Below are 22,791 nucleotides of genomic sequence, written 5' to 3' on the forward strand. Positions count from 1 at the left end.
CCCGGGGCCCAGTCGCTGCCGCGCGCACGCCGCCCACGCGCGATCGTTGCTATCGCGGCCGCCTGGCTGGCCCGGCCTCGCTGCGCGCGGGGACCCTGCCAGCCATGGCCCAGCTCGGTGACCAGACTCTGCCCGGGCCCGAGACCACGGTGCAGATCCGTGTTGCCATCCAGGAGGCGGAGGACGTAGAGGATCTGGAGGAGGATGACGAAGGGACCCTAGCGCAGGCAGCTGGGGACCCAGCCCGGTACCTCAGTCCAGGCTGGGGCAGCGCCAGCGAGGAGGAGCCGAGCCGCGGGCACAGGTAGGCGAGGTGGCGCGGGCCTGGTGGGGGTACACGGGGCTCCGGTGTGCGACAATTCACCAGGGTAGAGGGTTTGACTCAACCCAGCCACGGAGGCTGCAGACTGAGTCAGAGCCGGCTTTGGGGGACAGTCTATGCCCCAGCCCTCAGCAGGTTTTGATTCTTGATTGACAAGGCTTCCTGAGATGGGGGCGGGGATTTGAGAGACCCAGACCTGGGGTGGGGGGTACTCTGGGATCCAAAAAGAGAGATCTGCATGGGCCATCCTCACCATTCCCACTTCTGAGGAGACGCCGCCCCCTTGGGTGGATGCACCCCACTTGACCCAGTCTGGAGTTCCCCCTAAGGTTGGGCCTCCTCCTGGTGCCAGTGGTCCTAAAGAGCCTTCATCACCTTCATCACCTGCTCTGCTCATCTGTCCAATGGCTTCACTAGGCCTCTGGGTGAGCACAGGCCAGGCACAGCTGACACATGCTGGATGGGGGCACCCAGGAGGGGGTGATTTCCTGGTGGAGAGAGCTTCCTTGTCCTCAGTTGAAATGGCTGAGGGCCATCACTTCCCTCAGCTTGGGGGTTCCTGACTCTGCCTGCCTGTCTTCTGTGCCTGGGGCTGGCTCCCCACTGCTCACTGATGAGTGGCTTGTAGTTGGCATGGCACCCATCTGACCTTGCCCCTGGGCCCTGAGCTTTCTCCTCAGCCAGGCACCCATCGCTAATGTTTAGGCCCTTTGCAACCATGGTTTTCTTATTGTGGTTAAAGAGACATCCCATATGGAGCCGATGAGAAAAGAGACATGGCAATGACACTAGCAAATGCTGAAGAATGCCAAGAGGCCTGTGGTAAGAGTCCTCCTTTGAGATACTGTGCACAGGCTCTCAGCTGTGAAGACTTTGCCGAAGTACCCTCCCTATTGGTGAGAGAAGGCTCAGTTCCAGCATGGGAGCATACTGGGGCCACCTCCAGGGGGCTGCCCCACCCCCAGTTCAAAAAGATGGGACCTTGCTTAAAAGGGTCTGGAAGCCAGAATATCAGGTCAGATCAGCATAGGCATCTGTTGTAGGAGAAAAGGCCAGTCTCACAGTTTAGGGCGGGAACGGTGACATAATAAGTGTCCTGACATCATTGTACAAAAAGCCCTCTCTATGCCCATCATAAAAATGATGAGCATATAAAAACAGCCACGGAGCCAGATAACCCTAGAGGTCATGCAAAATACTTTGTGGCTTTGCTTGCTTGTGACTACAGCAAAAGCTGCTGCCTCCTAAATAGCCAAGGTTAAGGACCCACATATTTCTTGGTCCTAGAAAGATTCTCTAGGGATTCCTAGGAAAAATGGATCCTTGGGGCCTTGTCCCTCACAGGTCACTCCAGAGCCATCCTTCATCACTCTCAGTGCCAGCAGCTCAAGGATCATGGAGCATTCAGCCTGCAACACTTTATATTGCCTACTGGCATAGAGTTGGTCCCTGAAAGTCCCAGTGACTCCTCAGACTTGTGAAGCATGAGGAGATTCAGCCAGGGGCAGGATAATGATGTCACTGTTTGGGCCCAGCATGGTGAATGTTCTCAGCTCCCAGTGCCTGAAGGAAGGAGCCCCAGTTCCTAAATCTGCTTAAGACTTAACACCCACCTACCTCATGCCCTCAGCCCATGGCTGCCTTCTGTCTTATTTCATGCTCCTGGGGCACTGTCCCCCTGAGCATGGTGGCAGACTGGGGCAGGGGTACCTTTTATGCCTGCACTTCTGTCCACCCACATCCCCATTCTGTATTGGATTTCTTGGCAGCCTTGCAAACATCTGCCTCTTCCGCACAGTCCCCATGCCCCTCCCAGAGTGAGCTAGGTTGGTCCCTCTCCTCTGTGTTGCTTTGGTACTCTGTGCATTTTAGGTCTAACACCTTTTTACACTCCTAAATCCACAGTCACACCTCCCTCGAAGGTCTCTGAGCTCTGTGACTGCAGCTCCTGATTGATGCAGAACGGACCAGGCACCTAGTAAATGTGTGTGGGATGAGTACACTCACTTCATAGTGTGAAAAGCCACATGTTCACCTCTGTGAGACAGAGAGACCCTTGGAGGCAGTTTTGTCTTAACCCTTTCCACATCCACAGTACCTAGTCCTGAGGACAAGTAACAAATGAACCATTACTGTTGTCATTCTTTTATATTTGTTAGAGGCATGTGATGAGCATGGTCTCTCCAGAACACGTGGAAGTATGAAATACTTCATCTTGTAACTCTTAACAGGAAGGTTCCCTAGGAAGCTGTTAACACTACCATTGCCATCTTAGAAAACGAGCAGTAACTCCCTAATGTACCTCCCAGATGGTCTTCACAGTCAAGTTCCATGGTGAGCGTCCCACAGTCATCTTCTCCAGCTGTCTCAAACCAGCAGCCAGTCAGTTCAGACAGAGTTTGCCTAGTGTGTTGTTTCAGAAGAATCTTTTAGTGGAGAGTTCAGCTTCTAAAAAATGATGAACCTGTAAAGAAAGCAGTTGAACCACCTGGGGGTGGGGGTGGGGTACAGGTGCCCACAGAGATAAAAAAAAAAAGGGCATCACTCCCCAAATGCGGCAGGGTCCTGAACAATTTAGCAACAATAAAAGCTGTTTAACAAATGTGAGATGTTTCTGCCAGTGCTTGCCCGTGTTGTGACTTCACTGCAGCCTTGGTTCTGAGCATAGGGTGCATGCTGCCTCACCACCAAAGGCCAGCAAACGCTGCCCCGAACACCTCAACCCAGATTCAGGACTATGGAATGGTATTGATTGCAAGTGTTTTAGTTGTGCGTACAAAGTGTTCTGCTCTCATAGAAACATGATGGTTTAATTATGGAAAACACTTTCTATATTTTCCTAGTTAGTCATTCTCTGGTATATATCAAATTAATTTTAATTGTCTAATTTTAAGATTTTGTTTTTATTTTATTTTAATTGTGTGTGTGTGGGGGGGGTGTACATGAGTGCAAGTTCTCACAAAGACCAGGGAAAGGTGTCCAGTCCCCCTGGTACTAGAGCTGCAGGTGGCTATGAAGTGGCCAAAATGGATGCTGGAACTCAAATTCAGGTCCTCTGGAAGAGCAGCAAACACTCCTAATGTGTTAGCCATTTCTTGAACTCCTGACTAATTGGCTGATTTTAAAAATTGCTATCTGGGTTGTTGATTTGAGCTTCCCAGAAGTATTTTTAAGTGAGTTTTAGCTTGGCATTGACACAGGACTTCCAGTCAATTCTAAAATGGCTCTAGACATTTTCCTACCACTTTGCATTACATATGTATGCAAAGCAGTGTTGTCAGCATTGGCAATGAGAAATATTAATCAAAATAATAACCATCTCTGAAAAATATGGTCGATGCCCTTTATCCTTCAGTACCAAATATAAGCCATGGCTCCATTCCTTATGTAACAGCTAGCATGTCCATCTCAGCACCGTGCCAAATTGTTTGTCTTTAACAAATGATAAGATTAGGGAGTTGGAGAAATGGTGCAGTGACTAAGAGTGCCGACTGCTCTTCCAGAAGACTTGGATTTGATTCCCAGCACCCATATGGCATCTCACAACCGTCTGTAACTCCAGGTCCAGGGGATCCTCTGGACTCAATGGGTACTGCATGCAAGTGGTGCAGGCAAAATACCCATGTACATAAAATAAAATTTAAAAATTATTACGAAGAAATTATTTTAAAATAAATGTCTTTATTATTTATCACCAACAAATACTTAGTTTATATACTTGTATATCTGAAGTCATAAAAATTCTGGGGCAAAAAGGAGGTTCCTAGGGGAAAAGTTTAAGACGCTTCCACCTGGAACATTCTTAACATCTTTCTTTCTAATGTTTTACTACTTTAACAATATAAGACGAGACTTTTTTTTCAAATGTCTCATTTTTAGATTAGGTTTTATAGTTTCATTAACCCATTTCCTTGTACCATAGACTACGTATAGAAGCAGAAGTTATGGGCTAATGGGTTAATTGAATTTAGACTAAACATTTTGACAAGAGTATGTCATAGGCTGTTCCTTGACACTGTTACATCACCTCACCATTAGTCGTGCTAAATTTAACTGTTTGGTTAAAGGTATTTCTCCAGCGTACAGATCTGTCTTTGTGGTCCTCCTGTCCTTCACTTATTAATGTGATATGCCACAGTTTTTTATTCGTTTTTTTGTTTCTTTGTTTGTTTTGTTTTGTTTTGTTTTGAGGCAGCTTTTCTCTGTGGCTTTGGAGGCTGTCCGGGAACTAGCTCTTGTAGACCAGGCTGGTCTCAAACTCACAGAGATTCGAACTCACAGAGATCTGCCTACCTCTGTCTCCTGAGTGCTGGGATTAAAGGTGTGTGTCACCACCGCCCAGCTTTTATTTGCATATGTTAAACCATCCTTGCACTCCAGAAATAATTACTGTTTGATTATGATGGATAATGCCTTTATTTAAAATGTATATTAATTGTATATATGTGGGCATGCAGGTTCCCCAGATGGCAAAGGAGAGCATCAGATCCCCCTGGAGCTGGAGTTACAGTGGTTGCAAGCTGCCATACATGCCACACACTGGTCCTCTGTAGAAGTAATGTGTGAACTTCTGGTCTATCTCTCCAGACCCAGTCCTTCTGTTTTTGTGTATTGTTTTAGTTTTAAGGGGTAGAGTCTCAGCATGTTTCTCAGGCTGATGAACTCTTTTTTGTTTGTTTATTTGTGTTTCTCTGTGTAGCTTTGGAACCTATCTTGGCACTGACTCTGTAGGCCAGGATGGCCTGGAACTCACAGAGATCCGCCTGCCTCTGCCTCCTGAGTGCTGGGATTAAAGGCTTGCACCACCAATGCCCTGCGCCAGGCTGATGAACTCTTTCAGTAAGTAGTCTGTCCTCTTGCCTGAGCCTCCCAAGCAGCTTGGACTACAGGTCCATCCTCAGACTACCGGGTAACAATCCTTTTAATGTTGTTGAAATCTGTTTGCATCTGTGCTCTTCTGGAGTATTGGATTATAACCTCCTTTTTTTTTGTAGTGCCTCTGCCTGCCTTTAATAATGGAGTAATACTTGTAAAACAAATTTGGGAGCATTTCATCCAACCAACTCTTAGGGATAAGTTTGAGAAGGATTGGTATTCATTCTTTCCTTAGATATTGATGAAGTTCAGCAGCAAAGCCATCAGATCACAGAGATTTTTTTCTTTGATGGGAGATATTTGTTTTTCATTTAAAATTTTGTTTCATTATTTTATGGGTTTTTTTTTTGCATGTGTGTCTGCGTATCACCTAAATGCAGTGCCTATGGAGCCCAGAAGAGGACATCATATACATGAATTTGACAGGTTATTTGTGAGCCACCAAGTGGGTGCTTAGACCTGAACTTGAGTCCTCTTGAAGAGAAGCCAGTGCTCTTAGCCACCTTTCCAACCCCTCTCCTTATCATCTGGACAGACCAAGGGTTCCTCTCAATAAAGCCAGAAGAAATAATTACCTCCCCTTCATTTCTATGTCAGTGTTGACACTCGAACTGGATGCTTTAAATGAGTCCTTTCCTCAAACTTGAGCTTGCCCCCATTTCTATTCATGGAGTTTTGCCTGTTTTCTTTTGTTATAATTAGTTACAGTCATTAATTTTGATGCTTAGACCGTCTATCATGTAGCTGGAGGTGCTCCTTCAATCCACACACCCTTTGGGGACACATCCTCTTGGTTTTGAGCAGAACCTCACTTTCGGGAACTCCATACTCCAGGCTTAATTTGTACTTTTCCTTCTCCAGTCATGGGAATTAGGAATTCCCACAGGAGTCCATGGATTTTTGAAACACTAGTGAGAAAGCAAGTGTTAGAAACCAAGACCTAAAATAAAAAGTGCTTGTTTCTACCAGGGCACCATCACTTTCAGGGTCCTCCCAGGCATTGGACTGCTTTTAAAAACAAATCTGTATAATAATTCAATCTTAGCATTACAATATTTTGCTGTTACTTCCTTTTTCACACTGAGAATTTTGACTCCCTGTGATGTTTGTAAGAATATATGAGAACAGCCATGCAGCACACACCACCTTCACCAGTGGTATCCAAAACATAATGGTTCCTTTGACACTTTCTCCAAAGTTGAGCACATATCCAGATGTTTTCAGATATCTCAGTGAAAAGCCATTATCTTAAGAGAAAAAAAAAGAAAGGAAGGAAGGACAGAAAAAGATTCATTTATTTTTTTTAATGTATGTGTATGACTCGAGTGTGTGCAGGTGCCATCTGAGGCCAGAAGAGTTCCCTGGAGTGGGAGTTAGCAGTCAGCTGTAAGCTGCCCAATCTGGGTGCTGTGAACCAAACTTCAGACCCCTGCGAGACTCCCTAGTGCTCTTAACCACTGAGCCATCTCCTCAAACCCAACCATTATTGTTTGTTTTCGTCTTTTTACAGTGCTGGAGAATGAACCCAGGGCCTTGTGCAAGCAAGTGCTCTACCACTGAGCTCCTTCCTCAGCCCAGAAACCTTTGATGTCTGTATCTGTTTAATCACATTGGCTGCCCTCTTTTGAACTAACTCTGATTCATTCTACTTACTGTAGAAGTAAATCAAAAACAACACTATGCAGATGGTTCTGAGATGAAGTGTTTTTATATACGGTGTTTCTTCTTTGTGTTTACTGTCCTCCATGTTGTTGTTCATCAATTTCCTTGTCTCTGAGGCCCAAACACTCTAGTAGATCATTTATACTATGAATTCCCAAACTCTCCCCTGGGCTGGAAGTCCTAGTGAGGATCTCGTGGCTCCATGTGCATCTGGGTGTTTTCCTTTCTCAAAATGTCTTGTGATTAACCACTGAGTCAACACACCCACATTAGTTTGAGATTTTATGAGAAAAATAGCTTTGGAGATTTTGCTCATTTTTTCCTCCAAATTCCCTATAAAAGTGATCAATATTACAGGACTGCTCCCCAGAAGTCATTCATCTATTTTGATATAATTTCTATCTTCTGTGTTGATTTCAAAACCAAATTACAGCCATAGTGAACACCTTTCTCAGTTTACAATGTTTTATGTGAACAGCAGTATTTGAGTATGAAATTTTATGCCTCTTATTTATTTTTGAGATGGGCATAGCCCAGGCTGGCCTGAAATTTCTAGGTAGCTGAGGATAACTAAGCTTCTGATCCTCCTGCCTTCACCTTTTATGAGCTCAAACTACAGGCATGCATCTCCATACCTTCTTTATGAGGTGCTGGGATCAAACCCAAGACTTGCTCTATGTTTGGTAAATGCTCTGCTGATTGAGCTTCATCCACACCCTTAAGTCTTCTTCAAGAGGAATTAATATATATTTACAGTAACTACACTTCCTTTCTAGAACCATCTCTGAAAGCCAGGTATGGTGGTGCATGCCTTTCATTTCAGCACTCAGGAGACAGAGACAGGCAGATCTCTATGAGTTCAAAGTCAGACTGATCTATAAATGGAGTTCTAGGCCAGCCAAAGCTACATGGTGATCCTGTCTCAAAACAAAACAAAAACAAAAACAAAAACAAATAATAAGGGTCTCTGTAGATATGAGTTACCATAACAAAACCTATTTGCTTTATGTGACAAATACTTTTAAAACTTTCTACTATGTGCAAGCCTCTTAAATGATACTAGAATAAGAGAAGCCAATATGACTTCTACCTGCCACTTAGGATTCTGGGTGCTAATAAGATGTGCACGTAAGGAGCGACGATACAAATACAGACAAGAATTAGAGGTGATTTCTATCCTGGAAAGTCACTTTGGAGATGCATGGCTAAGAGGGGGACAAGCCATTCAAGGAGTCAGCAGTACCATGTGCAAGGGTATGAAGTGAGGAAGCTTTTGACACAGGGCCTTTCAATTTGCTTGGAGCAAAGGGCGTTGAAGGAAGCAAATGGAAATGAGCTGGCGTGGTGTCGACAGCTTGATTCTAAGTGCATTTGCATGTGAAGCTAAACTCTGTAGGTTTTGTTTGGTGAGCAATAGGAAGTGTGTTCCAATCAGTAGTAATATTATTAAAGTAGAACAGCTGCATATTCTAACACCATCTTTACAATATGTAATGCGGCACTGTGAGGAGGAGGCTGGAGCCCAAAATACAGCACAAGAGGTGGGGGGAGGTGGGAGATGGAACAGAGAAAGGCTCTGCTTGGGAAATGTATGAAAATACAAGAATAAAAAGAGAAGCAATATCTGAAGGATCATTTGATTTACATTTTTCCATTTAGCCCTGTTTCCCAGTCTCTGTCTGCCAGCAAAGAGAGTCAGGCAACAAGGCAGGTACTGCCAAGCAGGAGAAGGGAAGCGAGGCTGTTTCTGAAGGAACTGAATGTATCCCTGCTGAGTTCTAAGGAGGCTAAAGGGATCTGGGAGCTGCAGGGAAAAGTCTCTCAGCTTTGGGTGGAAAGCTCAAGGGGATGATTCTCTGAGAATGTTTGCTCTCAATGGAAGCCTGCCCCCTCTGGTTGTTTAGAGCCTACTAGGAAGAAAACCAACAAGGGCACAGATCTGCAGGGGGAGCTTTTTAACCCACTAAGGAAGGCACCAGGTCCTCCTCCTTCCAACTGAATAATATGGAGCCTAACTTCCCTCCTGAAGAGTAGGCAGGGGATACTGACTTCTTCCAAGGGAAAATAATGGTTTTAGGTGGAGAAACCTGACCAGCACAGTGCAAAGTTGTGTTGCTGTGTCCTGATATGGTGTACGGAGGATGGAAGTTGACCTCCTTGGTCCTCCTCCCCAGATCCCATGTCTTGAATCAATCATGGTGGAGGCATCAGAGAAACCTCAATGGCAAGACATTCCACAACATACTTAACTAGGATGTTTCAACACTGTCAAGGTCATCAAAGATAAGGACATCTGGAGAAAGTCAAAGCTAAGAGGAGGCCGGGAGATGTGTAATACAGCACTTCATGAGAATTCCTGGGTGGGAACCTTTAGGGGAAAATGACAGAAGCCTAAACTATGTACTTGAGCAAATGACACTGCATAATTGTCCTCATTAAGAAGTATATTATAGTATTAGGAGGCATTAATAATAATAATAAAAAACCTGGTGTGAGACATACAGAAGAACTCACTGTGTTATTTTAATAACTTTTCTGTAACTCTAAAACTATTCTAAAATAAGCTTATGAAATTTTAAGCAAGAAAGTGAATTGTTTATTAGTCACTTGAAGCAAAGCAATAGCATGAAAAGTAGTTAGAAGAACAGGAGGTGGTAGTGTTTGAAAAGTCAGTACTCTGCTACTGTATCCTGTATCCAGCAAGCAAGAACAGTATGCTCTTAAAAGGGAATAGTCTAGGGCTGGGGAGATAGCTCAGTCAGCAATGCGCTTCCTATATAAGCATGAGAATCAGAATTTGGATCCCCAGTTCCCCCATCAGTGAGGGGCAGGCATGGTGACCCAACTATAAACCCAGCTCATACCATGTACCCATATGCATGTGAACGTCACACACACACACACACACACACACACACACACACACACACACACACAAGAGAACTAGTTTAAAAAGAAAGAAAGGAAGAAACGAAAAGGCAGAAGGATGCAGTCTGAGGACCAACAACTGCCCTTCACTGCTAAGGCAAAGACAGATGGCACACAAGCAAGAAAGGATAAGCTCAGATCAGTTCAGACAGTCACTTAACTATTAGGACACGATCAGGGAGTAAATACAATCTTAGCTGGGCATGGCAGTGCATATCTGTAATCCCACCACTTGGAAGGTGGAGGCACCAAGTTCTGGAGAATCCAAGGCTAGCCTGAACAACACGGCAACATAAAGGCTACCCTGACCATCATTGTATGGCCTGCCTTGAAAACAAAAACAAAAAACAAAACCGTCTCAAAAGTGATGGGTGTGTAGCTCTGTGGTAGAGAACCTGCCGAGAATGTTCAAGACCCTGGATTTGATCCCCATCCAGCACTTAAACAAATGTTATCTTAGCAAATAACTGCCCTGCAGGGAATGTGTTTTCACAGCCACAATAATAAAACAGGTTAACTTTCAACTTTCATATCTTTCTCTAGACAGCACTTGAAATATTATTTTGCAGCACAGAGTAAGGTAATAAACTGTGGAAAATGGAGTAGAAGTTCTTCTAATCGAATTTGGAAGGTTGGAAATGGAAGGAGAGACTGCAAAAGGTGGGATGAAACAGCGCGTATCTATTTAATGAGCAGTGATTGAGATAATACAAATCAAGTAAGAAACTAGGAAGGCTGAGAACTATTGGCCTACTACCATCCATCCACCGGCTGGTCCATCCAGCATGTAGATAAACTCTAGCTGTCTCCAAGGTCAGAAAACTGCGCGCCTAAACTTGAACACATCTAGAGTTGAGTTTTATATTTACTCGGCGTTTTTTGTTGTTGTTTTGTTTTTAGTTTTATAGAGGTTGAAAGCTATTTACAGTGAATTATATAATTTTTGGAGTCCTGACAAATTCATAGATCTGTGTCACCTAGACCCCCACTGAGTTTCTGCCACCCAGTAACATTCCCTTAGGCTCCTTCCTAGACAGCCCTTGCCCCAGGGGACACCCCTTTGTTGTCATCAGAGAGCACTTGGCTTGTTCTATCTTTTTAAAAGATTTATTTATTTTACGCATATGGTGCTCTACCTACATATAGAGCCTACATGCCAGAAGAGTATATCAGATCCCATTATAGATGACTGTGAGCCACCATGTTGTTTCTGAGAATTCAACTCAGGACCTCCAGAAGAGCAGCCAACATTCCTAATCGAAGAGCCATCTCTCCAGTCCCTTCATCTTTTAAATCTATTTTTGGAGTTGTTTTTGAATTTTTTTTTGAGAGAGGGTCTCACTATGTAACTCTCAATCCTCTTGACTCAGCCCAATACTTGGATTACAAGTGTGTGCTACCACAAGCAATAAATTACTGTTTTCTCCGAATTCCAAAAAACAAAACAAAACAAAACAAAACAAAAAACAAACAAACAAAAAAAACTATCCTAAATTTACTCTTAAAAGCAAACAGATCCGGGATATGGCTCCACTGTCTGAGTACTTACCGAACATGCATGAAGCCCTGGGTTTGATCTCCAGTACTGTGTAAACTGGGCACAGTAGTGCAACACTCCTATTCCCAGCACATGGGAGGCAGAGGCAAGTGGATCAAGAACTCAAGCTCATGCTTAGCTACATAGTGAGTTTGAGGATAGCCTGAACTACATGAAAAATCTGTCTGCAAACAGACAGAAGGCTAGTAAAGAACCAAGAGCAAAACAAAAGCTTTAACATTGGAAGAAGAGGCCATGGGATTTAAGTGACCCTAAATTATTATTTTATAATGGGGTACCTTCAGACACTACACCAGTGAAAACAACTACAAACACCTAAGGATCTGAGCCCAGCCGATAACGATGTCTGTTAGTGGGGGATAGGATGAGGTATAGAATGGTGGCCAGTGGAGAGTTTTGTCTGGATTCTGGTGCATTGGCAAATGATAGAACTTACAACAAATAACCCACACATAAAGTGGGCAGACCAATCAGTAAGTTCTACTCCTAAACTGAAGCAGCTGATCCCTGATCAAAGGTAAACATAAACAGAGCAAGGCAGAAAGTAGGCAGCGAGCAGAGGCTCTGCCTCTCAGGACCTAGGCTGGAGCCCTGGGCTTTCCAAGGCCAGCTGTGTTTGCTACCTCCCTGGACAGCACTCATCTCCCCTCTCACATGGGCCTGGGATGATGGGGTGCAGCCAATCTTCCTCTATGCAATACCCCTCCAGAGACACCCCTCCAGAGCATGTCTGCCTGGACTCCCGTGCTCCAGCTGGTCCTCTTGTACCTCACCGCAAGATTCAAAACCATCACCCACCTCTCCATACCCTCTCCCCTCTGGGCATAGGTGACTTACTCTTCCCTGATTCGTCCCCCACTTATCTGCCTGTTTTGTCTCTTCTTTTTCCTCCCATTTCTAAATGTTCCCATCCTCCAAGCATCTATTCTTGAGTGTCTGGATATTGGCTCTTATTTGAACTGTACTCCCCAATGGCTGTGACCACATGGCCATGAAGAAAGAGGCTTTCCCCCCAACCAGATAACAGATCAAGTTTTTGTTTTTTTATGGAGTATCTCTGGCATAGCGGGGTCTTGGAAAGCCCAGGGCTCCAGGACAGGCCCTATGGTCAGATATTCTGCTCTACTGTCTTCTAAAAATCATACCTGGAGGTGGGAATCTGGAGAGGGAAGACAAAATCCATGTATGTCATTTGGGAACGAGTGCATTTTGCTGGCATCTGAGTAACAAATTTTAGTTTATTTTTGTGCAGGTGTGTTTATATGTATACATGTACATATACATATATGTGGAGTCTTTCTCAGTTGTACTCTACCTTTTTTTTGAGGCAGAGCCTCTGTTTGAACCTGGGGCCCACCAATTTGTCTAGACTTGCAGATTACAGTCGGGCACTACCATCTTCTGGCTTTTTACCTGTGTGCTGGGTGGAGATGTGAACTCAGGTCCTCATATTCCTGTGTCAAACACTTGACCAATTGAGCCTCAGCCCTGTGTTATTATTTTCAATATCCTCTATACTTGTTAAAACAAAAGCTTGACTTCTCTGGTGATTGAGGACAGAGCCTTCGGAATATTTTATGGCCAACCACCTTTAAGGAAGCCAATTCAGATATGACAAGTCTATGGGTTGCTATGACAACCAGGTGCATGCTAGATAGTATATAACCAACAGAGAAGTTGTAAATGAGGGGTCCAGTTCAGATAAGATCAGATGTACACTCAAGAATGGATGCTTGGAGAATATGTAGCTTTAGAAATGGAAGTAGAAGGAAGAGATGGAGCAGGAACCTGTCATGGTTCTGGGGAAGAAGCTGTGTCACCTTGATCTCCACCTGAGCAGCTGTTTCCTGGCTTTTATCTGCACCCAAGTTCCTGGCTTTCATGAGGACCTCATATGCACGGGATTGAGGGCCATCCTACTCTACAATGTGCTCCCCCTTACATTAACATCCACAGTGACTGACTCCAGATAAGGCCAAATTCTGGATCCCTGGGGCCTGAGGCTTCAATCTGTGAATTTGGAGGGTGGCAGTTCAACGCATAACTAACTCGCTGTCTCCCTCTGACCTCAGCAGTGCCACGACAAGTGGAGGTGAGAATGAGCGTGAGGAACTGGAGCCGGAGTGGAAGCCCCCGGATGAGGAGCTCATCAGGAAGCTGGTGGATCAGATTGAGTTCTACTTTTCGGATGAGAACCTGGAGAAGGATGCCTTCCTACTCAAGCACGTGCGGAGGAACAAGCTGGGCTACGTGAGCGTCAAGCTGCTCACCTCCTTCAAAAAGGTGAGGCAGGTGTCCCAGAGGCTGCTCATAGCATTTCAGGGGTGTGGGCCTTGTGGTGTTAAACATTTTGATATTTTGTTTTGTTTTACACCCCACCACCCACCCCCTGCCAAGGCCCTCCTGCCCAGCAAATTTTTAATTAAATATGATGCCTGAAAAAGAAAAATTATCAAGAGAAGGAATTCAGTGGTGATAGGTCCTAACTCAGGCGTTAAAGTGTTTACCATACAAGCATGGGGACCTGAATTTGATCCCCAGAATATACATGAAAAAGCCAAGCTTGGTTCCATGCCTGTAATTCCAGAGCTGGGAAGGTAGCAAAAGATCTGTGGGACTAAAGAGCAAGCCAGCTTAGCCTACTGGGTGGGCTCTATGCCAATGAGAGACTCTGTCTTGAATATAGATAGATAGATAGATAGATAGATAGATAGATAGATAGATAGATAGAGATATGGATAGATCCTGAGAGGAATGACACCCAGGACTGACATCTGGTTCCGATACACACACACACACACACACACACACACACACACACACACACACACACACACACACACACACACACACACGAGCATTATGAGAGCATTCCTGAGAACATACTTGCATGCTATGTAAAGTGTTCTGAGTGCTAGGATAGATCTCAGCTGGTGGTTAGTAAGAAATGCTGTGACTTCCTCAGTAATGTTTGGGTCTTCTTGCCAGGCACACGGATGCCCAGAGGATGCTACACCAGAACAAGGGGTTCTGGAGACCTTGAGAGATGCCTGTCAGTCTAGAATTGCATGACACCCACTCATGCTTTCCACTTGAGGAGCTGAGTCAGTATGGGATGGGAGAGAACACACAGAACTCAGTGAGAAAATCCTCCTCCGTGACTCCAGCATGCTCCGCTCTGTGTGATACCAAAGGGAACTCTGTGTACCAGAGTGATAGATGCTGAGGGGGCACTGGCAGCCACACAGGAGACTGCCCACCCCTGCTGTGGACAGATGCAGAACTTGGGCCCTAGACTCCGTGCTCTCAGAGGACTGACTAACCAGTTGGAATAATGACTCTGTATCTCCCTTGGGAGAAGTGTTTTTACTAGAATGGGAAAGCACCATGCAGCTTGTTGCATAATGGCTTATGTAAGGAGTGGGTCCCCAGAAGGAGTGGTCCTGGCCTAGATGCCTGTGCACTTTTTTTGTACTGGAGGAAAGCTCAACATCTTGCGGCTTGTCTCTGTCTGGTTCCCTGGTATGCTCTGCCTTCTTCATGGGCTCTTTTTCTTTTATTCATCTAATACCAAATGTATTATTCTTTGTATTTGATGAGTGTTGTGTTAAGTGCAAGAGGTACAAAATGAATATGGTATTCTGTCTTTCCTTGAGAGACTTACAGTCCAACAGAAGACAAGAGATCCATGAAATGCTATGGGATAACCACAGACAAACTGATGGAAGACATAAAGATATTTGGGGACTAGCTGATCAGAGCAATGAACTCTATCTAGAAAACTGAGATGTATTCTTGGAGTGATGGCGTTGGGATGTGGTCTTGGGGGATGAATAGGAATTGCAAGGTCCCAATGGGAAGGAATGCTTCATGTTCAGACAACAAGATCTGCCATGAAAAATACTTCCAGGGTTGGGGACTTCTGAATGAAAAAGCCAGTGGGATCCTCCCCAAGGGCTTCAAGAGCCACCCTGGTTTTCTCTTCTTTCCTAGCTGCCACTTACAGATACACTCAGGAGCACTCTCTCTTTAAAGCCAGCTGCAAGGTGGACAATTCACACACCCCCAGCTCACACTCCCCAGTTCACACCCCCGCAAGTCAGAGCACAGACTTTTTCCTTCTAGAAAGATTTCCCGCCAGTCAGAGGAACGTGTCACAGGAAAGCAACAAATGCAAGGAGATTACAAAGCGTTTGTTCCTTTCCTCATCACTGTGACAAAATACCTGACAAATGTGGCATATGGCTTTAGGTCAGTGTTGAAGGTGCACCCCATCCTGTCAAGTAAGGCACAGCAGCAGCAGTGTGAGGCGGCTGGTGGCATGGCACCCACAGACAGGAAGCAGAGCAGAGGAGTGCTGCTGTTCATCTTGCTCTCTCTCTTTTGTTCAGTCAGGGACCTGGCCCTGAGATCAGACTACCCATGTTTAGGGTTCATCTTGCCTCTACAGGTAAACCTTATGGAACCCTCCTCACAGACACATCCAGAGGCTTGTGTCCATAGAGATTCTCAATCCAATCAGGTTGACGATGATGGGCAACCATCACACAGAGTTTCTGACAGTCTGACAGAGTTCTAGAGTCTGCCCAAGGCCAAACTTCTTTCTTTAAAAAAAAAAAAAAACGTGTGTGTGTGTGTGTGTGTGTGTGTGTGTGTGTGTGTGTGTGTGTGTGTGTTAGTGAATGCATGTGTACCATGTGTATGCAGTACCCTCAGAGTCCAGAGGAGGACATCAGGTCTTCTGTAACTACAGTTATAGACCGTTGGGAGCCATCGTGTGGGTGCTGGGAATTGAATCCAAGTCCTCTACAAGAGCAGCCAGTGCTCTTTACTGCTGAGCCATCTCTCCAGCCCCCTGGTTTCCATTCTGATGTGATATTGGAAACTCGTAAAGCATCACAGACATGGACCTGAGATGCCCTTAGAGTAAGCAAGGTTTCCCAGGGGACCTGGCTCTTGCCTCTGTGTGTGCCCTCGTCCTCTACAGCTCTCCTCTCTGGTAGGACATGGTCCTCCCTAGTGCTCACCCTCCCTGGTAAGGCAGCACATGCTTCCCTGCTCTGACTTGACTTTGAGCCTAGGAGGGATTTCTTCGCCTCTCCTGCATGCTCCCTTCCCAGCTGTTTTCACAGATGGCTCCATCATGCTGGCCCTTGGCTTTCCTACAACCTTGCAGTCATCTTCATCCATCTGAACCCCTTCTGGATTTCTGATTGACTAAACGTTCACTAGAAAAACCCAGGCCTGCTTCTCTGACTCATAGTGATCCACCCAAGGACTCTTTGTAGGTGACCTAGGGTTTCTTCATGCTAATAATGAGAGGCCACAGGCCACAGTGAACAGTGTACATGCTCCAGCAGTGTGTCAGTCAGGACTGGGGCTCTGTGGAGGTTTCCCTGGCCTGTCCAAAAAGAGAGGCTTCTTTTCTTGCTTTCTGTGCCTTCTCTGTTTGAGTCCCAGGGGCAAGGGGAATTCCTGGTTCCTCTGCAGATCAGCCTCCTGGACCTGGCCTTGGAGGATTCTGGGTGATTTCCCCATCCAGGCTCAGGTTACCCACCCCACCCACATCCTACCCTTCTCTGGGATGACTCATGGCCCTGGCAGGCCCTTCACTGGAAGTGGGCTCCGCAAAATTGCCGTTTTATGAAATAAATATAGCTTTTCATATACTGCAGCATCAGTACACAAGGTTTCCATCATGGGAAGGAAGGGAGGAGTTGTTTCATCAGTTCTCAAGAGGCCCAGGTCAGTGTAATTCCATGTTCTGGTGTCTGTCCCCGTTACTCTTGGGGGAGGTTACAGCGGAACAGAGAAGATCTTTTAGAGGCTTCTCTTCATCAACTGTCAGTCACAGCTTCGGGAGACTGTCAGACCCTCCAAATCCTCTCAAAGTAGCAGCACATTCAGTGGTGACTGCCTCAGTCCCAGCGTTTTGGAGGCCTGGATTGGAGGGCTTAAGAGTTTGAGTCCAGCCTGTACAATAGAGTGAAACCCTGTCTCAAAGAAGAAAAACTCTGGGTTGGGGCTAAAGCTCATGGAAGACTGCTTGCCTGACATTCTACATTCAGTTCCAAGGACCACCCAAAGCTCAGTTGTCAAATATATATATATATATATATATATATATATATATATAGTGATAGCACATTGTTATTGGGTATTCTTGGAGAGTAAACTACTATTTTAAATTTTGTGTACAAATGTGCCTCTATTTTTTGCTATTCATTTAATCTCTCCCTCTGTGTGTACACATGTGTAAGTGCAGATATGTAGTAGCTGGAGATTAATCTTAAGTGTCATTCCTCAGAAGCCAACCACCCTATTCTTTGAGACAGGTTCCCTCCCTACCTGGAACTGGCTGGCTGGTGGCTGGCTGGTAAGCCTGTCTCTGATTCCCCAGTGCACATGTCACCTTACCCTGGCTTTTTGCATGGGTTCTGGGAGTCAAAGTCATGTCCTTATGCTTGCATGACAAGCACTTTACCAAAGTCCTCATTTCGTCTTTGTGACAGTGCTATGAAGTAGGTTTTTTTGTTGTTGTTTTGTTTGTTTGTTTGTTTGTTTTTGTTTTTGAGAGACAGGGTTTCCCTGTGTAGCATTGGAGACTGTCCTGGAACTAGCTCTTATAGACCAGGCTGGTCTCAAACTCACAGAGATCTGCCTGCCTCTGCCTTCCAAGTGCTGGGATTAAAGACATGCATCACCACCACCACCCCGCGAAACAACATTTTTAGTATCTCTAGCACTCAGATGAGGAGGTTGGGTACTGAGAGGCTGAGTAATTTTCCAAGTCTTCCTAGTGGATGGAGAGGAAGCTTGGATCTATGTACATTACAGCCTTGTTCTAGAGTGTACAGAATCTAACTTGTGAACTGTGAGAATTTCTAAGTCATGCAGTACTCCACTGCCCAGCACTGCTCCAAACCCTGCTGTCCAGATCTGAAGCTGAAGAAAGAAGGGCTGTGGTGTAACTCCATGCATGAGTTACAAAAAAAGGCAAAATGTGTTTATGATCTGAAGAGAAACCAGAGCTATTGTTACTATGTTGGCTTTAGTCACTATAGCAAAGACTTGGAATCAATCTAGGCTGTCCACCAACAAATGAATGGATAATGAAAGATCTGACATATATGAATATTTTATATGAATACTACTCAGCTCTAAAGAAAAAATGTAATCAACATTTGCAGGAAAATGGATAGACCTAGAATGTATAATATTCAGTGAGGTCACACAGTCTCAGAAAAGAAAAAAAAAAAGATGTCCTCTCTCACATGCAGAATCTAGCCAGTAGCCTGTGCATATATGTGAACAAACATGCATATGAGTGCAGTATAATGTGTAGCAAGAAAGGCTATTAGGATGAGGAAGGACTGAATGCAGGTACAGGACGTGAGTTATGAAGCAGGATCTAAAGCTGTCCTAACTCTTTTGTGGATGTTTGATGGATAACTGCATAAAGTGCATTTGACAGTGAAAGTGCAAAACCCAGTGTGAAGCTCCACAGCTTCAGAATGGCTATTCTAACTGTTCATTGAGATATGTAGTATAACACGATAACTAAAAACCCAGAGACTGATGCTGGGGTCCAAGCTTCAAGCTGAAGTTCAGTGAAGCAAAGCCGCTAAGCCAGTAGCTCTCACCTCTACCCAGCTGAAATGGCAATCCTGTCTCCATGAATCCTCTGAGGCAAAAGCTCTCTGCCCCTGCCTCCTCCTCCTCCTCCTTATATTCCTTTCTCTGTCAAGTCATGTGACTCCTGTCTCCACCTCCCTAGTGCTGGGATCAAAGGCATGAGCTCTGTTACTCTTCACTCTTGTGTAGGCCATGGTGGCCTTTATTTAACTCAGAGAGGTCCATCTGCCTGTCTCCTAAATCTTGGGATTAAAGGTGTGTGCCACCACTGCCTGGCTAGCTAGTATGGCTGCTGGGATTAAAGGTGAGTATCACCACCACCTGACCTCTACAGCTTCGCTTTCTGAATCCTTAGGCAAGGTTTAATAAATCGTAAATAACATATGTAGACTTTGGGTCTGGTTAATTTCAGCATATGGTATTTTTTTATTTTACAATTTTTATAATAAAGTTAATTAAACATTTTAAAAGGAAAGCAACCATTGAAGAAGTAGTTGGAGACATTTTTCATTTACTCATTCTCTGACAGGTATTTGAGTGTCTCCCACAAAAGGTATGACTCTAGTTATTGGTATTATGAAGGGAGAGAGGGTATAGCATATACGAGTATGGAAAAGAGAGGAGGTAACCATTCAGACCTGCTTTGTGTTCTTTCTTTAGGTGAAACACCTCACACGGGACTGGAGAACCACAGCACACGCCTTGAAGTATTCAGTCACCCTGGAGTTGAATGAGGACCACCGGAAGGTTAGGAGGACCACCCCTGTGCCACTGTTCCCCAATGAGAACCTCCCCAGCAAGATGCTGTTGGTGTATGATCTCCACCTGTCCCCTAAGCTCTGGGCCCCGGCCACGCCCCAGAAGAACGGAAGGGTGCAGGAGAAGGTGATGGAGCATCTGCTCAAGCTCTTTGGGACTTTTGGAATCATCTCATCGGTGCGGATTCTCAAACCTGGGAGAGAGCTGCCCCCCGACATCCGGAGGATCAGCAGCCGCTACAGCCAGGTGGGGACCCAGGAGTGTGCCATTGTGGAGTTTGAGGAGGTAGATGCGGCCATTAAAGCCCATGAATTCATGGTCACTGAATCTCAGGGCAGGGACAACATGAAAGCCGTCTTGATTGGGATGAAACCACCCAAAAAGAAACCCCTCAAAGATAGAAACCATGATGATGAGCCCGCAGCAAGTACCCACCTAAGCAGGTCCCTGAACAAGAGAGTGGAGGAGCTTCAGTACATGGGGGATGAGTCTTCCGCCAACAGTTCCTCTGACCCCGAGAGCAATCCCACCTCTCCTATGGCTGGCCGGCGGCACATGGCCACCAACAAGCTCAGCCCTTCTGGCCACCAGAATATCTTTTTGAGCCCAAATGCCTCGCCATGTTCAAGTCCTTGGAGCAGCCCCTTGGCGCAGCGCAAGGGCGTCTCCAGAAAATCGCCACTGGCTGAAGAAGGTAGACTGAACTTCAGCACCAGCCCCGAGATCTTCCGGAAGTGCATGGATTATTCTTCAGACAGCAGCGTCACTCCCTCGGGCAGCCCCTGGGTTCGCAGACGACGCCAAGCTGAGATGGGGACACAAGAGAAAAGTCCAGGGGCAAGTCCCCTGCTGTCTCGGAAGATGCAGACCGCAGATGGGTTACCTGTAGGGGTGCTGAGGCTGCCCAGAGGCCCTGACAACACCAGGGGCTTCCATGGTGGACATGAGAGAAGCCGAGCCTGTACATAATAGCTTCTATTTTTAATACTGCCTCCTTTGAAAACAAACTTTGTTTTCGAGGTCCTCACAAATAGCTAGCATGACAGAGAATGGAATTCAGTCCCCTTAGAAAGCTTTTGTACCCATGTAGACCTCGAGATTTTATATATATATATATATATATATATTATATATATATATATATATATATCAAATTGTCCTGTATGGCATGGTTTTAAGGCCATCTTCTGGCCATGCTAGGCACAAGAGCTGTTTTGACAATACCTGGCATGTGTGAGTGTGATGGCTCTGAAGGGCTATGGGACACAGGCTCTCTGGAAAGATCTAGCAGTGAGTTTGTCTGTGGAGACTGGCTTTTTCCTGCAATGACTGAGCTGTCCTTGGCAGGCCATGCAAGGGCTCCTCCTGAGACCTCAAAGGAGTTTTCCTCATTGGCAAATCCTTTCAGCCAATAGCATGGTGTCTTATAGGACTGAGTGTCTATTTCCTGTCAAGTGAATAAATAATAAAACACCCAGTGGGAGTCCTGTGTCTGAGGTCACAGGCAATACCTTTTAGACAAGGAACCCAGCAAGGACATGTTTTCTCCATCTACCCTACAGTGTACTCCCAGGGCAGGCCTGGACTCACCCGGGGGCTTCTGACAGCCTAGGAGGTCTGTTGTCACAGTGAGTCTCACAGAACAGGCAGCTTTAGTTTCTGCTGATGCCCTACAGCATCCCAGACCATAAGCATTGACAGCACTTGAGAACTTTGTAGAAATGCACATTTCCAGGCCCCATCTCAGGCCAAATGATTGAGAAACTATCGGGGGAAGGGGTTTCTAGGTGTGTTTTTAAATATTTGCTCTTATTTTTATTTATATGTGTCTGTGTGAGTGCATGCCATATGTATGCCGGAATGGGGCAACAGGTCCACCGAATTGGGGTTATAGGGTATGAACTGCAGAATAGAGAAGTGAACTTGGATCCTCTAGAAGAGCAACAAATCATCTTAACCCCGAACCGTCTCTCCGGGTCCAGAATCTAGAGTTTGAAAAGCCCTGCAGATGTTTCTGATATATGCTAGTGTGAGAACCCTTGAGGTGACCAAAGCTGCAGGGCCCCCCCCCATGTCAGCCAGTCTGACCCCACATCTCACTCCTATTCTGTGACTTGGGGTTGGTGCTAAGCTCCCAAGCCTTCTGGCACCTGTGGGGTGTGCTTTACTGTACAGTTGTGTGTGGAATGTAGTCAGTCAGTCCTCCATAAACGCTGGCTCCATTTCCTTCTCCCCTGGCTTTTGTCTGTTATCTTCCCATTTTGGTGTACCATACCCCGGCCTAGAGCCCAATGTTGGCTTATCCATGGGCCATGGCAGGGGATTTAGGACTTATTAAGAATCAAGTAGTGATTATTTGCCAGGAACTGTGATAAAAGCTTTCCCATGTTTTATCTCATGTAAATCATCCCAACACCATGTGAAGAAAAAAAAAACAGAAAGACTCAGGTATTGGAGCTACTTTATACCAGATGTAAAGAAGAAAAAAAGAGACCTCATGTGGGCAACTAACCTGTATCTGGGTTGGTGGTTCTGGGGTTCACTTTGTTGCTGGAGTGGTGATAGTGATGTTGGTGGTGCTGGTGTGAGGCTGGTTATAGGATTGGTGCTGGTGGGGGGGGTATTTTCTAAGATAGCCTTGCCATATAGCATTGGCTGATTTCAAACTCCCAATCCTTTAGCCTCAGTCTAAGAAGGCTACATATGCACCATCACCCCAAGCTAGCATTAAATGGTTTTGTTTTTATAAAATTATTATTATCATCATGATCATCATTATTATTATTGTGTGATGTGTGTTTGCACATTTATGTTAAGCCATAGTGTGTGTGTGTGTGTGTGTGTGTGTGTGTGTGTGTGTGTGTGTGTGTGTGTGGTGTGCAGGGATACAGGGATAATAAGCTTTACAGGTGTGAGCTGAAGCAGTCAGTTGTCTCCTTCCACTCGTGAGTCCCAGAGAACAAATGCAGGTCATCAGGCTTGCATCATAAGCATTTTTACTCTCTGAGACATTTGCTGGCCCCACTAAATGGTTTTGACATTTCTGAGCCTT

General features: G+C 45.4%; 1 protein-coding gene across 4 annotated transcripts; it reads left to right on the forward strand.

Annotated features, from left to right (window-relative positions):
- The first annotated feature begins 3 nt into the window (after positions 1 to 3).
- On the forward strand, positions 4 to 22,493 carry Larp6 (La ribonucleoprotein 6, translational regulator). 4 transcript variants are annotated; one of them, XM_027414841.2, is made up of 4 exons: positions 167 to 304; positions 1,065 to 1,144; positions 13,418 to 13,628; positions 19,641 to 22,493. In XM_027414841.2, exons 2-4 carry the CDS (start codon positions 1,128 to 1,130, stop codon positions 20,706 to 20,708), a joined length of 1,296 nt encoding a protein of 431 aa, XP_027270642.1. In that variant the 5' UTR covers positions 167 to 304; positions 1,065 to 1,127; the 3' UTR covers positions 20,709 to 22,493. The 4 variants fall into 4 exon arrangements, with proteins under 4 accessions (XP_027270641.1, XP_027270640.1, XP_027270642.1 ...); XM_027414840.1 differs by lacking the exon at positions 1,065 to 1,144 and having other exon boundaries at positions 4 to 304; positions 13,421 to 13,628; XM_027414839.2 differs by lacking the exon at positions 1,065 to 1,144 and having other exon boundaries at positions 6 to 304.
- Positions 22,494 to 22,791: the final 298 nt, after the last annotated feature.

Source organism: Cricetulus griseus, chromosome 4 (genome assembly GCF_003668045.3).
Source record: "Cricetulus griseus strain 17A/GY chromosome 4, alternate assembly CriGri-PICRH-1.0, whole genome shotgun sequence".
Lineage (NCBI taxonomy): Eukaryota > Metazoa > Chordata > Mammalia > Rodentia > Cricetidae > Cricetulus > Cricetulus griseus.

Coding starts and splice junctions, on each gene's coding strand:
- Larp6 (XM_027414839.2), top strand. CDS start 105: ATGGCCCAGCTCGGTGACCAGACTCTGCCCGGGCCCGAGACCACGGTG. Junction 305..13,417: donor GAGCCGAGCCGCGGGCACAG/GTAGGCGAGGTG, acceptor CTCTGACCTCAG/CAGTGCCACGACAAGTGGAG. Junction 13,629..19,640: donor TGCTCACCTCCTTCAAAAAG/GTGAGGCAGGTG, acceptor TTCTTTCTTTAG/GTGAAACACCTCACACGGGA.